Raw genomic sequence first — 16,939 nt, 5'->3', positions numbered from 1 at the left:
AAATGGTTGTTGTGAGGACTAAAAGGGCTAAAGCTCTTAGAACTAATACCTGGCACATAGTAAGTATCATATGAGTATCCACTACTATCATTACCATCATCATCATTATTTATTATCTCATTATTATTAAGAAACCCTAACACAGGACTGATTCAATGATAGCAAAGTTTATATAAATAAAATTGACATAATTTTAATTTTGCACTATTTCCCAGACTGTGAGGCTATTTTGTTTTCTTCCCTGTTTCCCACATCTACACTTCATTCTCTGGTTCCCTTGGGCTGGGGCAGTCCTTCTTTGGGAATCCTACCTCTTTTCATGAAGTCTTGTCTTTTGTTGGTGTTTCTTAGCTGTATGCCCTTGGGAAACACAACACCCCCTGGAATCCCTTCTTAGATCATAGCAAGGAGATCCTGTCTCAGTATGTGTACTTCAGGTAGTTTTTCTTATTCTTTACCTCTGCCAGTGTTGAAGTTTTTCTGCCATCTTTCTGCTTGTTTATAGATCCTTTGCAGTTTGTCTTTGCTTACTTAGCATTTCAGTGGCTATAGTATTTAATGACATGACTTTGTCAATGTAGAGATTGCATTGTTCTCTTTCTCTTCTAAATAATTTGTAAATTCACATTTATCATATACATATAAAAGATAATTCCTGGAGTGACTAGGGTTAACATTTATGATAGAACACAATAGCATGGAACTTGGAGTATCTATAAAAAGGAAAAATTAACTTTTTGAGCCAAATATTTAATTTAACTACAGAAAGCTAGTTCTTTCCATAATTATCATAAGACAGTCTTTTTCAGTCAGCTATAAATACTGACTTTCACAGGCTCCAGTGCTCATATTATTTGGTTGTTCAAAGGATTCTTTTAGCTGTTTAGCTTCATATGGTTGATTTTTCTATTCAGACAGATTATGCCATCTACTGCAATATGGAATGATTTAGCAGCAAATTTCTTTCTTTTAATTTTTTTCCTTAGTTAGCCTTCTAAGAGTTCCTGCTGTTAAACTAAAGTTATTCTTTTACCTAAATATTTTTGCAATCTATTATAATATTTCCCCATCTGGTCTCTCTTAGCTAGAAATCATTTTATCAACTTCTAGGAATATTTGTATTTATTTCTGCTGCACACGTACCCACTGTAATGGTTGTGTCACAATGCATGATATGTTTTGGGTAAACAGAATTATAATACTGTTTACATTATGGAGAAACTCAGGGATTCTCATTTCTCAGCATAACACATATCTTTTCTTCCAATATGATTTGCTATGGGGGCCCCTTGACCACCTTTATAATTAAAATAATTGTTTATTTTTTCCTCCAGACTCTACAACCTCACGGACACTCTCTTGTGCTTAGTAAGCATCCATCATCAGTGATATTGGCCATTGTTAGCCTGTTCTTACTATGGGTCATTTATGTGCATTTATTCAGCATAATTAATGATGCAGTAAACAGTGAAGTCAAGTGTGTCTACCACTTTGCCTGTACAGAATTTTTGTTAGGAGAGTTCACATTCCTCCTGTTTCTACAACCACTTTTTATTAATCCTATTTGTAGTTACCTCTTCCTCTGCTCATCCCTTAAATCAAAGTCTTTCCAAGGGTTCCTCCCTAGGTGACCCCACATAGCCCTATGACTTGTGATTCCCACCTCTCTTCTGACTATTTTATATGCACATACAACTGCTGCCCCTTGGCTGTCCATATACACCTCAAATTCAGCAAGCTAACTGAGCTCATCATCTGAAACCACCTGCCTGCCCCAGAAAACCCTCTTCCTTCTAGTGTTCCCTCTACCATCCTTCAGTTGCTCAAGCTAGAAACCTAGGACCATTCTCTGCTCCTCTTTCTCCCTTATGTCCTCAGCCAGGCTACAAGTCCTATGGATCCTACTTCCTTAATATCACACGAAACTATCAGTTTGTCCTCCTCTAGTTCTAGGACACAGTCCCTCAACTAGACTACTGTAACATCTTCCTAAATGGTCATTCTGTCTTTGATTTTACTATTGCCTTGCCAACCCCCATCCCCTCTTTCACCTGGCTGGGGAGTCTTCCATGGCTCCCCAAACCTTGCATTAGGTGCACGTTGTATTTCTTTTGCAGCCCCTCCATTTCTCCATTGTAATGATTATCACTTCCTATCATTACTGGCTGCTTATTTTTTCCTATTTCCCCACCACACATTAAACCCAGGGAGCTTAGGGTCCTTACCATTCAATCCCAGGGCCTAGCACAGTGAAGACTGCACAGAAGGCACTCAGTAAATACTTCTTAAATATTGTTGTATATTCGCCAATTTTTAAGCTTTCTAATACTTAAACTATGAAACAAGTAGAGAGAAACTATAAACACAAAATTTCATGATGACAAAGTCTGCAATCAGAATTCCTGGATTAAGTTTCTGGCTCTATCATTGCCTTATTGAGTATTTTTGACAAAACACAAAATTTTCTCACTATAATGTAATCATGTAACACTCATCATTTCTGAGTACACAATAAAAATGACAATAGCATCTTGAATTTATGGCTTCCAAGTAGTTAGCAGCATTTCTTATGAATTATTTATTTGTTCACCATCCCTTTGGGGTAGGCCAGCATCTTTCCTTCTAGAAAGCAACGAAGGGAGATAGAGTTCCTCCTGTAATGGTGTCAAAACACTGGTCCTGGTTGGTTACCTACTTCACAGAAGGTGGGGAAGATTCATGAAGTTATCTGAGTCTTTATACTCAGGAAAATGGGTTCTATAAAGTAGTTTTATACGCTTGTATATCCAATTTCTTAAGAACTCAAAATATTTGGGGGTGAAAATGTGTACAAATTATTTCAGTACTTCAGCTTATTCCTGGGCCCTTTCTCCATGTTTTTCTGGAGACAGTTTTTTTTTTTTTCCACACCCTCTCAAACCATCTGTGTACCAGGCAAGTTTTCCAAGATGTAAAACCAAGTGAAATATGTCCATTCGAGTTATTTAGAAAGGATTGTGAGTAATGATACTGTGGAGGAATGGCGCGGGTGATGAAAAAGCGCGCTCTCTGTGTGAACAGCTCGGGCAGCCCAGCAGTTACAGGCACACAGAGCCTAGCCATGCAGACAAGCGCTCAGCACCAGCGCTTTTCAAACTTACCCTCCAAAGACCTTCTGCAGGAAGCACAATCAGCTGAGTGTCTGTGTGACTTGGAGATATCCCCTGTGAGGTGAGGTTCTCTACCACCGTCAAATGGTAACATTTTTAAAAAACGTGTGCAAGTTTTACATTCTACCCCAAATAGGTCAACGTTTGCTTTATATAAAAATGTCTCAAATTATTTACCATTGGGGATTCCCTGGCAGTCCAGTGGTAAGGACTCTACCCTTCCACTGCAGGGGACACGGGTTCGATCCCTGGTTGGGAAACTAAGATCCTGCAAGCCACATGGTGCGGCCAAATATACATATATATATATATATATATATACACACACAGACACACCATTCATTAAAATGGACTCTTAAGGAAGAGGTACCATATTTATTATTGCCTTTAAACTCTCCCCAGGATTCTAGCATGTGCCTTTTTTCAAACACTACCCCAGTTTGAAAAGCACAGAGTCCTAGGATATTGCAGCCCAGGCCATGGTTTTTTGTTAGAACTTAAGAGAATTCGCCCACCTGTCCCCCTTCTACTTTGCTACATGTAAACTCCTGAAGTCCTTTTGCCTAACTCACTGATGAAATCTTTTAAATGTTGCTCTAAGCACCTGATTGGTAGCATGTCCACTGTTAAGATGATGGAGGAATGTAAAATCAGCTTCCTCAAATAGAGATTTTCTGTTTGAGAAAAAGGATCTGTCTGAGATGGGAATTGCCTAACCACTTCTCTCTTTAGATCCCGTTAACACTGGAAACCAACCTAAGTTCTAAAACTTAATGCTTTTTTGTAAGCATTTAGAAAATATGATCAAACAGCAAACTGGTCATGCTCAGATATTAGTACAAGAAGTGACTTATTTATACATGCAAATTTCAAAACATTTGTAAGGTCTACCATGTGTGCTGTTAAAAGATTTTTAATTTTAAATTATTTTTGTTAGATAATCCCGTTTAAAGTAACACTATGATTTATCACCACTAATCAAGATTCTGATCCCTCATAGACTTCTTATTTGTATCTGTTTTTGTTCTTTGTTACATAAATGCGAGGTTTATATATAAAATTCTGACTGTGTAATATAGGGCTAATGAGTCACAGATGGAAAGATGCTGGCACATTACCATCTAATAACATTTTAAACTCATATTCCATAGTAAAACAAAAGCAAATTGTACACATCTGTTTTCCAACTTGTAGCATTTCTGAATTGGTGGAGAGTCTCTGCTTAAAGGACTTTTACTTGAGGAGAAGAAAAAGAGGATACAGGTCACCTCGAAACTACCCAGCCACTTAATAACCTTATCAGATAGGATTTGGCAAAAGTGATAAGATTTCCTTGGCTTTGCTTCCTGAGAAGTCCCAGCTCTAAACAAAAAGAATCAGAGGCATTAGGGCTGAAGAGATGTCTCAGACTACAAACATAATTTTATTGTCTCTCTTAAGAAAAATATATCCCAAATACGGAGGAAATAAGGGAGAAAATATACCAAAACTAATAAAATTTAAAAACTAGAAAATTTCTGGCTTTTTCTAGAAATATCCTCGAAGTAGTTTTGGGTGGGAAGAGGGGAAAGGCAGTGGGGAGGAGAAAACATAGGAAGGAATCCTGCAGACACTCGAGGCCATATGTTACCATGATTGTTGCTTAATTTTTTGTATGGTAAAAGTATTCTGCATGGGAAAAAAATTGGAATACAAGGCTCTGATATCACATGTTGTTGGAAAAAGAACACAGGCAAAATTTCTCTCTCAGACCTACCCAATTGATAACGCCTGTGAACACAAGTTAGTACAAGCTAGTAAAGTACAGGCTTTTAAAACATCCTTTCCCCATTTTCCTTGGTTAAGGAATTCAAAACCACTTTTCTGCTTCAAGGGGGTGTGTGAACTGTCAAGTTCTTTTGGAAAAGTTACGTGACAGAAGTGATTACTGCAGAGTGTGACCATAAATCCCCCTGACATGAAATACACATGTTATAAGAGACAGATTTCCATCCACCACCTCTGCAGGAATTCCTGAAACAGGAAAGACCTGAGAATCACCATATGATTGGAGACAGAAATTTTGATATGTGGGTGGTAAGACTGTATTTTGTGAAGCATACTGCATTTATTCTGAGGACTACATCTGATCTGACTGCAAAATTCTGTTCACTGTTGTCCAAAAAAGATTTGATACATGTATTGTGTGTCCTGAGTTGTAAACAGAATATCAGTAGAGGGAAATTACAGTGTTGTGTTCATAACAGAGTCTGTAGTTATCTCCATTCTGTACTAACATTTTGTACGTTAAGAGTCCAGAAATCTTAAGCGTATGTACACAGATCCCAATGTACCTGAGTTCTCAAGCTGACCATTCCCTTTAAGAAATGGTTGGCTTGGGGGCCTCACGTGTCTGATTTTGTTTACTGTGTCAAACGAGGCAAGACTTAGAGCCAGGACGGGGTGGCATGAGGTACATGCTGCGGTATTTGTCCACCAGTGGAATGTCTGTGTGACGTTTTGTGTCGTGTTGTTTTGGTGCTGTGCCCCGTCCATAGGGTCTGCCAGGCTTCTCCACAGTTGCCGCTCTGCACAGTAATCAGATCCTCACCGTCAAGGTTCGTGGTTGGCGCCCCTGCCTGCTCGGTCAGAGCCCGCAATCAGCATAAGAGTGAGCAAGAACGGCTCGACTGGCTTTCCGAGTCCAGGCGCCTCCTTTCATCACGCACAGCAGGTTATCGGGCACTTGGGACCTCACCTCCGTCAGTGAGGTCAAACGTACATTAAGAAGGAGAATCTTGAGCCTATAAGAGAAGAGCATATTGAAGTCGAAGAAAGGCAGGCAAGCTCTCTAAGGCTGTGCCACGCCTCGGTGGTTGGATTGGCATGCATCGCAATGCTCTGTGATGGTTTTCGGTGGATTAAACAATCCTGAATACCCTGGACTTCGGGCATCCATAAAATGACAGTCGAGTTCGTGCCGCATTATGCCGGTTGAGGAGTCTGACAGAAATGGAACTGGCACTTCGTCTCTGGACTTTCTGGTCAGAATGCAGGATGCAGGTGGCTCCAGGTTACCTGCTTCTTTAATATACAACGTTTAAAAAGGCCCAACACCCACAGCAAAAAAAAGATTCATTTCTAACTAAAAATCTGGTTTCACCATCCCGTTTCAGGGTTCTGTTTCTTTCAAGAAGAGCCAGAGGGTCCGATGTCAGACACAAGTGCCAGTTCTGTTTTGTTTGACGGTTATTATAAGTCTAATGTGTGTATCTTTATTTCTTTCTTGGGGCCTTCTGATGCCTATTCTTCAACTCTCTCATCTCTGAACTCCAACCTTTGACCTCACCTGACTGATCAGATGGTGTTTCCTAAAATCAATCATGGGTTTCTCTCTGCTGATCAGCAGCTCATTAAACGCCGCCTGATTAAGGTAGTGCTTATTCTTGCTCAAGTCTGATTTCTCCTTTACATTCGATTTTTACTCTGTATACTGTTGCTTTACCATTTATCTCTCATAGGCAGAGTGTGGGTGGTGGGTATTTATTTTAAAATATCCTAGAGCAAAATTATGTTTGGTGAGCTGCATTTGTTTGAAATGTATATGAAAATACCAAAACCAAAAGGCATAGAAAGCCAATCTAATTTCTTCTTAAATTAAAAAAAAAAGGAAGCTTAAAAATTACATCCAGTGATAGATCCAGTTTCTAAGCTCTCTAGCTTTGGTAATTTATAAATTATTACACAGCATGACAAGAGCCTTGTATGTTTAATTTTATAGGTTATGAAAAAGTAAAGATTTGTCCAACTATAAATGCAGCCATTTTATTTAGCAAGGTGAATATAACTGATGCAACATTGTCATGGATAAAGTTATGCAAACATTTTCTACCAGCTCTGAGTATAATGATAACATATACACTATTTCCAAGAGCTGAGAGTGCTGGTTTCTGAGCTGCTTTGATTTCAACAGCGTCTACTCAGCTCACCCAGCATGAATATTTATTTGCTTCCTACTGGCAGGCAAATTGCCTACAGGCTTTACCATTTCTGGTTGTTCTGGGTCTTTTCACAGTATAAATGTGAATTAGATAATACAAATTTAAAGTGTTGAAAAGAAGACTTGGGTCTTTATCTTTCACGGTTACTGTTGGTCTGTCCCCTTCTCCACTGTAGGGTGACCAAGGACAGGCTGGGCCTCCAGGCCCTCCAGGACCTCCAGGCCCACGAGGACCTCCTGGGGACACAGGGAAAGACGGCCCCCGCGGAATGCCAGGAGTGCCTGTGAGTTGCTTTTTGGATCAGTTGTTCTCACAGGTTTTGTTTCCTTTAAAGCGCTGAGAATTGGGTTGGAGTTGGGGACGGGGGTGGCAGAGGTCAAGTGAGCGGAGTGGGTTGAAGGAAGTGGGATGACAGGAAAGTCCCCGAGCAGAGAGGGCACTGCCAGCCGGAATCTGCCTGACCACTCAACCCATGGGGCACCCACGCAAGAGACAGCAACTGACCTGGTCTTCAGGTAAGCCTCAGGAAGTCTGCGAGTGGAGACGCCTGATCTCACTTGTATCCTGACGGCCATAGAGTACCTCAGTGCCTTTGGTTTAAACGGAAGACTAGCTTGAAAAACTAGGTGGGAGATTGATAACATTTTACAAAGGATCAAAATAGAGACAATAAAGTCCTATGCAATTTATGGAAAGTAAAAGAGGTAAATCTTCCTAATATTTATCCCTTGCAAGTAACTTGACCCCCCATATCACTAATAAAATAGTAAAATTAATGGTTAAAACATCAGTGGTTATGGTTTGAATATCATTTGTCCTTTGTATGTGAAGCTTATTAATAGAAATGACTTAACAGCGATCTCAACACTTAGATCTAAGTACTAATTTACTTAGTACTTAGCTACTAAGATTGGCCAAGTGTCAATAATAGAGAAGTAGCACAGGACACTAGATAAATGGTTTGGTTGGGTAGAGGCAACTCAGCAATTTAAAGAAATACATGGAAAAGGTCAAAAATTTGTACACTTATGACTTTAGGACCTGAAATTCAGGTTTATTGCTGAATTAAATTATTTATTTAATGTATTGCTTTAACCTAAAATTATTTTCATCAGTGTTTTTGTAGTACAAAAGTAATAATAAAATATTTATCCACAAAGTAGAAAAATATGAAAATAAAGGCAACCAAAAAAGGAAAAACAAATCGGCCATAGTCATTAATGTTTTGGTAGATTTCATTTTTATATGCATATATTTATGTAATTTTTGAGTGACTCTTTTTTTAAGACTATAGGGTACTTTAAAACTTTTCTGGGACAACCTTCTTATAAGCCTCATGCCCCTCGCCAAAAGCTGCTATAAATTTGTCATATGAAATAAGGAATTGACTTTCAGTGTAATATGCTGGTTGTTAGGACTGCTTTCACTGGACCATCAGAGGTAGTGGTTTCATCCTAAAAGTGTCTTCTAATGTCTCACCTTTTCTCGGGATGAAACCCCAAAAGATAGAGAACCCTTCTCGGAATGGAACCCCAAAAGATAGAGAACCCGTAGCTGTTTTACGGTATAATCACTCCTACTCGTTTTATTTAGAATACCTTCTTGGCATAATTCTTAAATCTCTGCTGTAATATAGATTCGTTGTATTAAATCCTAAAAAGTTTATAAAATGCATTTGAAGAAAGAACATCAGCGCTCTTTAAATTACATTGTGTTTGCATTCCTTTCTTTAGCCTAAGAAGTATATATTTGACATTCAAGATCCCTAGTGGATATTGTGAAAAAGAAAAAAAAAAAGATTAAAATTGGTTTTTACTGTTTACAGCATTAATAAAATTATCATTATTCTTCTTTAAGGGTGAACCAGGGAAACCAGGAGAACAAGGCTTGATGGCAAGTATCTGAATTTATCTTTTTCTATACTGAAAAGAATGAAAAGACAAGTTACTCAAAACTGTGGTCAAGACTATGTGTAACAAATGTGCCTGTTGTGTGATCTGTAACAAAGAGTGAGAATTAGTAAAAGTTAAAAAGTGATAACGATAACTGAATCACTGTGCTGTACCCCTGAAGCTAACACAACGTTGTAAATGAACTATACTTCAATTTTTTTTAATGGTTAAAAAAAAAAAAAAAATGTATTCCTTTAAAACAAACAAGCAAAAAAGAAGTGATAGGGCCTGTCCATCACATGCTAAGGATTACATGACAACACATCTGCAGAACTGGTACAGGAGGAAAAAAGAGGGAGATTCCAGGTGAAGCAAGTGACAGAGGATGCTGAGGGAGACTCTGTCATAAGAGATTAAATTCAGGGCTATGCCTGTTAGCTTAAAAAGAAATGAGATTTCAAAGGAACCAGGTGTCACTACCTGTGAACTAGTAGAGCAAACCTTCGACAGTGATTCAAGAGGTTTTTCTTTTGCTGAAGGGAGAGAACAGTTGTGCCTTCTTGACCCCTGAAACTGATAATAAAACGGTAAGTTAATGGTTAAAATATCAGCAGTTATGGTTTGAATATCATTTGTCCTTCCACCCAGAGAGAAACAGTTGTGCCTTCCTGATCTCTGTCATTAAAAAAGATCATGAAATGATTCCTCTTGGACTTGCCTGTAAACACGCAGGTCCCAGCTCCTCAAGTTTGTTTATGCTTTGCCAGTGAAAGAGAAGTTAGGGCAGCTTGCTGAGCCCCAAAGAGTAGAATTCCTTCAACCTACCTCTCCCTGTCACTTCCTCCCTGTCTCTGGAGCTACCTTTCTGACCTGCTTTGTGACATGAACAATGCTGAGGAACACAGGATGACGCTCTAATAACTCAAATTCCAGAGGACAGCTATGTCTCACGCTTGCCCTGGGTGCAGTGATGACGGTCAGCTTGATCATGTCCATTTCACACGATGTGTGGCACGCAGCCTGCAGGTGCTCAGGATATAAAATGTATTTTAAAAAAAATAGAAGCTAGGTCCTAGTGAAACGAATGCACAGGAACACGCTAGTTGGCCAAGAATTAAAACAAACGTGTGCATGGGCTAAAGGTCAAAGGCTTCTCCCTGCACAGGATGCCTTCAACAGCCCTCCTGGGGAGACACTCAGCAAGCTGTAGTCCTAGCTGTCATGTAGCTGCCTTCAAAACATCACTGGTGAAATGGAAGCATCCTGGGACCACACCTGACCCACTGCCTGGAAATTCTCTGTTTCTGACCTACAGTATCAAGATAGATATTTGATACAGACAGTCAGTCTGGGAGTACTATAATGGATTCTTTTTAAAAAGAATAAAATGAAAGAAAAACAACAGCAACAAAAGACCATATGTAAAAATTAAATAAAACATCTGTCATCCGTGGTAACTTTGCATACAAGGGCAGCATTAGCTCTCCAGGTTATAGGATCAGAGGGGGTGAAGAATTTTTGGAAAACTACCATATAAATTTTGAAATTGCTTTATGCAGTTGAATGCACCTGTAATTTCTATCATGGATAACGGTCAAAACATATTCCTGCCATACACTCTTACGTCCAAGGCTACTTAGGATTCTTAGGAGCCCTTGTTTGTCCCCAGGTGTGCAGAGCCTGTGATTTTTATCATTGCCACTGGCTTTCTGCCCTGATGCCCAGTGCAGCACCGTAATATACAAAGTTCTAAAATAAAAATGGATGTTTAAAAAATTATAATCTTATCTTCCTTAAATTCATATAGATGCTCTAGAATACACTGTGTAAATAACAAATTAGTCCCATTTCCCTACCATTCCTAGCTTAATGTCATTAAATATAAATGTTCCGCCTAGTCCTAAATGAATTACGTCATTGTCTTAGTTTGCTCTGATTTCCCATTTCATATAGCAACTTTTCAGATAAGAAAAGTTTCCCTGGGTATTTTTCTCTAAACCTTTCTTCTCTCTTTAAACTCTTCAGATATAGTTCATATTCTCATTTCAAAAAATGAAGCTGAGAAACTCAGTTGAAATCGCAAATGTTCAAAGGATATGTCTAATGTAGTGATCTTCTAAAGTACAGCATTGTACTGTTCTTAAAGATGTAAAATTCTTTTTTAAAAGAAAACTTGTATAATATATATTTAACAAGTAGACAAATAAGTATATATCTCAGTGAATTTTCACAGTGAACATAGCTGTGTAACCACAAACCAGATCAAGAAATAGAAGGTTATCATATCCTAGAAACCCCCTTTATCCACCCCGCCATCACCATCTCCCTCTTCTGCCAACACAGATTAATTTTGCCTGCGTTTGAATTTCATATTAATAGAATCATACAATATGTAACTTTTGTGTCTGGCTTCTTTCATCCAACAGTATATTCGTGAGATCATCCACCTCTGTTTTAATAGCCTTCACAGCTGGTTAAAAAAAAAAATTAAGAGGAAGAACCTTACTTCCTTGACTACCCTGTTAAAACTACATCACTCAAATAACAGTAAATGAATGGTCTGTCTGTCTGACCTTGGGCAAGTCACTTAACCTCTCAAGTTTTCATCTGTAAAGAAAGGAAAATCATACCCTCTCTGCCTCCCCTATAAGGTTGCCAAAGACAAGTGCAATAAATTAGGAGAAAGCACTTTAAAATATATAATGAAGAATTGTATGAGTATGTTATTATTATTATCACTCAGTTGTTCCCTCTACAGTAAATTACAGGTGAGCATGGATTTATATAACAGATGTATTCCTGTAAAGTTCTATATGAATCAGATTTTCATAAATCAACATAGCTTAAATGTGCTGGGAAATTTTGCTATTTAAAGCAATATTCAGAGTCTTTTCATAAAGCAATATAATCCCCTAATTCCTCTTCCCAGCAAACTGAATTTTTTTTTTTTTTCCAGTGACTCAAGCTAAAACATTTATTGAATTCCTATTATATAAATCCCTGGCACCATACCAGGGTACCTTTATCATACAGAGATGAAGATGCAGATCTCTGAGCTCACAGCTTTGTTCTCTTCTCCACAACCTTTATGATACTGATAGGCAGGTTAATAACCACCAGACTCTATAGTGGATCACCTTTCTTTTCCTTTTCCTTTGTGTTTCGTCTAGTTTCACTTGCTTGTAGGGGGCCGTGGGCAGAGGCCTTGCCCCGACCCCTCAAACCAGAGTTCCTAGTGCAAAACCATTGTGCCCGACACTGCAGCTCAGCGGGCCATGTGCAAAAGCGCTGTGCATGACACAGCAATACAAAATGGCTGCGGTGGGCCGTGCGCAGGCAGAGACACTGCACCCGACACTGCAATCTGGAACCTGAGCAGCACAGCCTGAATTTTTATATATTTGCCTAAAGTGAAATATTTCTATTATTTTTAAAAGTATCATTTAAAAAAAATCACTATGTTTACTAACTTAAATAGCACCTGTGTATTTTAACCCATCTCAAACACAGAAGATACTGGAAATATAATAGCAGCTTTCACACGGAGAAAAATTTCCTTAGAAATTTTCTTTTTCCTTTCAAACGTTATATGTATGTGTGCGTATGTGGGTGTGTGTGTTTTGACTCGAAGTCTGGTAGAAAGAAAAGTACATATTACCAGTAATTCTGGCCTCAGAACAACTTAGGAGTGTATGACTATCGTCTGTGATCCTTTTTACTGATCTATAAAATGTAGGCAATAATTCCTATTCCACCTATATCACTGGAATATGGTGAGAAGCAAGTGAAATAATAAAAATATGAAAATGCTTTATGGAACACAGACTTCCATAAATGAGAAGTATTGCTGTTAACACAAAAATGTCAGATGACATAACGTGGCATACAGAAAGACCACTCTATGAGACATAAGGGCTAACGACAGTGTGATTACAGCTGTCAATTAAATTAGAGTGTGTCAAATACTGCGATTGATAATGCAACTTATTCCTTTTGTCCTGTTTGTTGCCATCATTGTGTTTGGCCTTCTCCTATATATCACATCTTCTTACCTCATCACCTTTTCATAACACACCCCTTCTCATCCACCAGTTCAGACAAGGGAAGATAATATATACCACTGCTCTCATCTTTTCCACAGTATGCAAAACCCACTACCTCTGTTGGTTTGCGCCATGGAGGAGTGTTTGCTTACGTGAGGATCTTGAGAGGCATTAGAGAATTTTTTAAAATGTAAAATGTCTCTAATGATGAAATGAAAAAACTAGGAATTATCTAAAATTGGCTCTTTCAAAACTGTTTATGAGTGTGTCAGGTGGGAAATTAGTTTTCATAATCCATGCTATATATTTCATATCGCAAAAATAATCATCTGAAGATTATTCAGATGATTAGCATGAAGATTAGATGACTAGCATGATTAGATGAAGATTAGCATCTCTAATAGAATAAAAAAGAAGTCCTGCCTCTCAAGCAGTTCCACATTTATTTAACCCTGCTGTGCACCTATTCCATAAACAAGACCTTCAGGTTTTGCGAGGAGTTCTAGAGGAGATTTTAAAAGGCAGAATCTTGAGCTAAAACAAACCAGACTCCATCTAAATAAGGAGAGAATCGCTCTGGCTTATAAAATTAGACTCAAGAATCAAACCAAGAACTGATGACAGCTGGAAATGCTAAAGTTCTGAACCCCGGCACAAATGGTCTTTATTTTTCAGTTCTTCAGGAGTTTAAATAGTTGTTAGAATAGTATTTTTGAAGGTGTCTTTCCTTTTGATATTCTTACTGTTTCTTTCTTTGACAAATATAGTAGTTCTCAAAAACATAAAAGACAAATGATGTATATTCAATGTGCCAACTACTCCCTGTTTCCTGGAAATTATTTTTTTGTCCAAAGTGTCTATAACCAAGGTTTCATAGACCATATCACTTTCCCTACACTGAAACTCTTCCTTCCTCTCCTGCCCCCCAAATATATGCAAACTCCATAGCGTATCCATTCATCTCTTTCTGAATTATAAGAGTACTTAAAATGTCATTTGTTGGGCCCTGGTGGTGTCTGAGAGTTCAAAACTCAGAAAAGTTTTTCTGTTATTGTTCCTTAAAGTGAAATTTGGATTGTATCCAAAGAAGTTATAGATACTTTTTAGTTTATTTTGATTTTGCCTGCAAACACATTTAATACGTTTGTGTCAAGTGAACATAATGTATTTTATGGTCGCTAATAACATAAGCATAGATAATTGCTTCTGCTTCATTTAAAATACAATTGTATTAACCAATATGTGAAGATTTACTTTAAACATATTTAGTTATAATGCACTGCTATCCCACAGATTTGATAAAACTTATCATTTTACTTAATTGTACTTTGCTGTCTCAACCATATTGACCAGCAGGATGGCAGACATCGGACACAGCAGCAGGCTTCTCTTCATGATTTTAATCCGGTGAGGCAAACAAACCTTCAAATCACAAATGACCAAAATCATCTTAGGATATTTAGTTATTAGACTAGATATTAACAATGACATCTTTTTTGGTAAAACTGCATTACTTCAGTTGTGCACACCAAACTACCTGCCGGGGTGCCTTAGCAACTGTTCTAATGCTTTATTATTCTCACTTAATCTGTTTGTCCATGAAGTACATGTAAATGCCACACCGACAGAGTCCTTCCAACCCACCAGAGCCTGTAATACTTGGTTTTCTAAATGGGCCAAGGCCTGCTCCCCCGCTCTCCCACGCGTACCTAACATCCGCATCTCTATGAGACTGAAGCTCTCATATGTAGACATTTGGGATGCTCACAGGATCAAACTCCATCCACGTGCCTCAAAATACCCACCTCTTTGCCCCATCCTCCAGTTTATTGTAGGGCACACCAGTGGTGTGGTTCACCTGCAGAAGAACAGACCTGGGAAAGAGACAATTCACAGTCCTTGAAGGGAGCTCCAGTCATTGGGGCAGAGAATTCCAAGGTCCCAGGAACCCAGAGTACAGTCTAAGGTCAGGGGGTGGGCTACCACAGGAGGAGGTGTGCAGCCAGGGAAGAGATCTCTAAAGTGTGGACCCTAAAGCAGGAGCCCTCTTGCCCAGGGCTAAGGGCAGTACTGGGGCCATGTGTCTGAATGGACTCAAAAAAATAGACTTCTGCTTTGGTCACCTCCTTCGAGAAAACTTCACACACACTTCCTCATTCACAGGCATTCACACTCCCCCAAGCTAAGTTAGAAGCTGCCTTCTCCCCTCCTCCACAGCATTTATCACATCACAAAATAATTGTGTCTGGTGCTTAGTGTATTCAATAAACTGAATGACTGAATAACATGAATCAATGAATCGATCAATCAGGTACTAATGCAAGGAAATCCTGTTTATATTTTTATCTCATCCACTATCATCGCATGCCAGGAGTAGGATTAAGCAGGATAAATCCAACAGAAAACTACTTTTTCTTCTGCATCTTCATATATTCATTCACGTATTATAGATAATTTGAAGTATATGTGTGTTCATGAATACGCATGGTGTAACTAAAGGACTGATTTTCATGAGGAAAAGTAACTGTAGCGATTTTTAGTCACACTCTGTGACTGTTTTTTAACTAGAGTGTAAATGATCTAGAAGAAATCTTAGGAATCATCTAGTTAATCGCTTCACAGATAAAGAAACAGCATCAGAGTGAATAAATAACTTGACCAAGCTCATAGAGTAGTCTGTGGCAGAACTAGGGTAGAATCCAGTTCACCTGATTGTCATCTTACGCATTTTACAGTGTAGATCTGCTAGATCTACACTTTCCAATATAGTAGCCACTAGCCACATGTGGCCATTTAAACTGAAATTAAATAAAATTTAAAATCCAGTTTCTAAAAGTGGCACTAGCCACATTTCAAGTGCTCAGTAGCCACATGTGGTTACTGGCTACCTACTGGATTGAGCAATAGAGACTATTTCCACTATTCCAGAAAGTTCTGTTGGGTAAGGCTGGTCTAGATAGAAAACAGATCTGGACAGTAGATGAGTACATATTAGAGTTCTAAATTTAAGTCTTCCTTCTGCTGGTAGTAAGATATTTAAATTTTAGCAGTTAGTGTTTCTTAGCATTGTTGATTTAAAATAGGAAAAGCACTTGCACTTACTCAATAGAAATATTTTTTACTGAGCGTAGTATAGGGTGATAGGCCTTCATGAACCATAAATTTGTTTCCTTCATGGTACACTAGGGAAGTATGCTTAATCACAGAGGGCAGAGGAAGCCTGTTAATTTTTCTTTCTTTACGGGTCATTTCCATTTTGGATGCAGCAATGAGAGACAATTTATTAAATATTTAGAAGGGATGGAATGAGCTAATTTGAGCCTTGGATATTTGGTAAGAGGCGATAGAATCTCTGTTTGGGGACCTAATCAGAGCATAGATTCTCTAATACCTAGATCTGTCTTTCATCTGCTGGTGGTAGTTAATGTCCAATATTTAGTCTTGGGTCCTGGTTTCGTCAAGTGGTGAGAAAAATGTATGGCTTCTTTAATTTCCTGAGCGTTAAGAGACCTCCCATAAAGAGGTCAGAGCTTCATGATTTTGGGAAACACCAACAAATGAATCATCCAGGTTTAATATTTTCCCCAAAAAGTCAGCACATGAGGTAGAGAAGTCAAAAAGAATTTATTCTTTTAAAAAATAAATTACTGCATTTAAAACTTTTTTCATCAAATATTCATGAATTAATATAATAACATGTCATCGTATTGATAGGCTCTGAAGGAGACCTGTTTCAGAGGAACTTCTTCAAATAATAGAAATTATGGAATTATATTGTTGAAGCAGAAAAAAATCCCAGATACTTAAACAGAAACAACTGCCTCAAATCTGAGAACTTTAAGGAGAAAAATAGAATGATATCTAACTTCCCATAA

At 38.3% G+C, this 16,939-nt stretch overlaps 1 protein-coding gene across 1 annotated transcript in view; it reads left to right on the top strand.

Annotated features, from left to right (window-relative positions):
• Window positions 1-16,939, top strand: part of COL25A1 (collagen type XXV alpha 1 chain) — a 451,181-nt gene that overhangs the window by 331,664 nt on the left and 102,578 nt on the right. Inside the window, exons 8-10 of the mRNA XM_059924214.1 lie at window positions 5,687-5,746; window positions 7,305-7,412; window positions 8,987-9,022. Coding sequence (XP_059780197.1) covers window positions 5,687-5,746; window positions 7,305-7,412; window positions 8,987-9,022 — 204 coding nt within the window. The remainder of the gene's footprint in view (window positions 1-5,686; window positions 5,747-7,304; window positions 7,413-8,986; window positions 9,023-16,939) is intronic.

This window comes from Balaenoptera ricei, chromosome 5, assembly GCF_028023285.1.
Source record: "Balaenoptera ricei isolate mBalRic1 chromosome 5, mBalRic1.hap2, whole genome shotgun sequence".
Classification (NCBI taxonomy): Eukaryota; Metazoa; Chordata; class Mammalia; order Artiodactyla; family Balaenopteridae; genus Balaenoptera; species Balaenoptera ricei.
The sequence above is the reverse complement of the archived record's forward strand: the minus strand, read 5'-3'. Positions and strand labels throughout refer to the sequence as shown.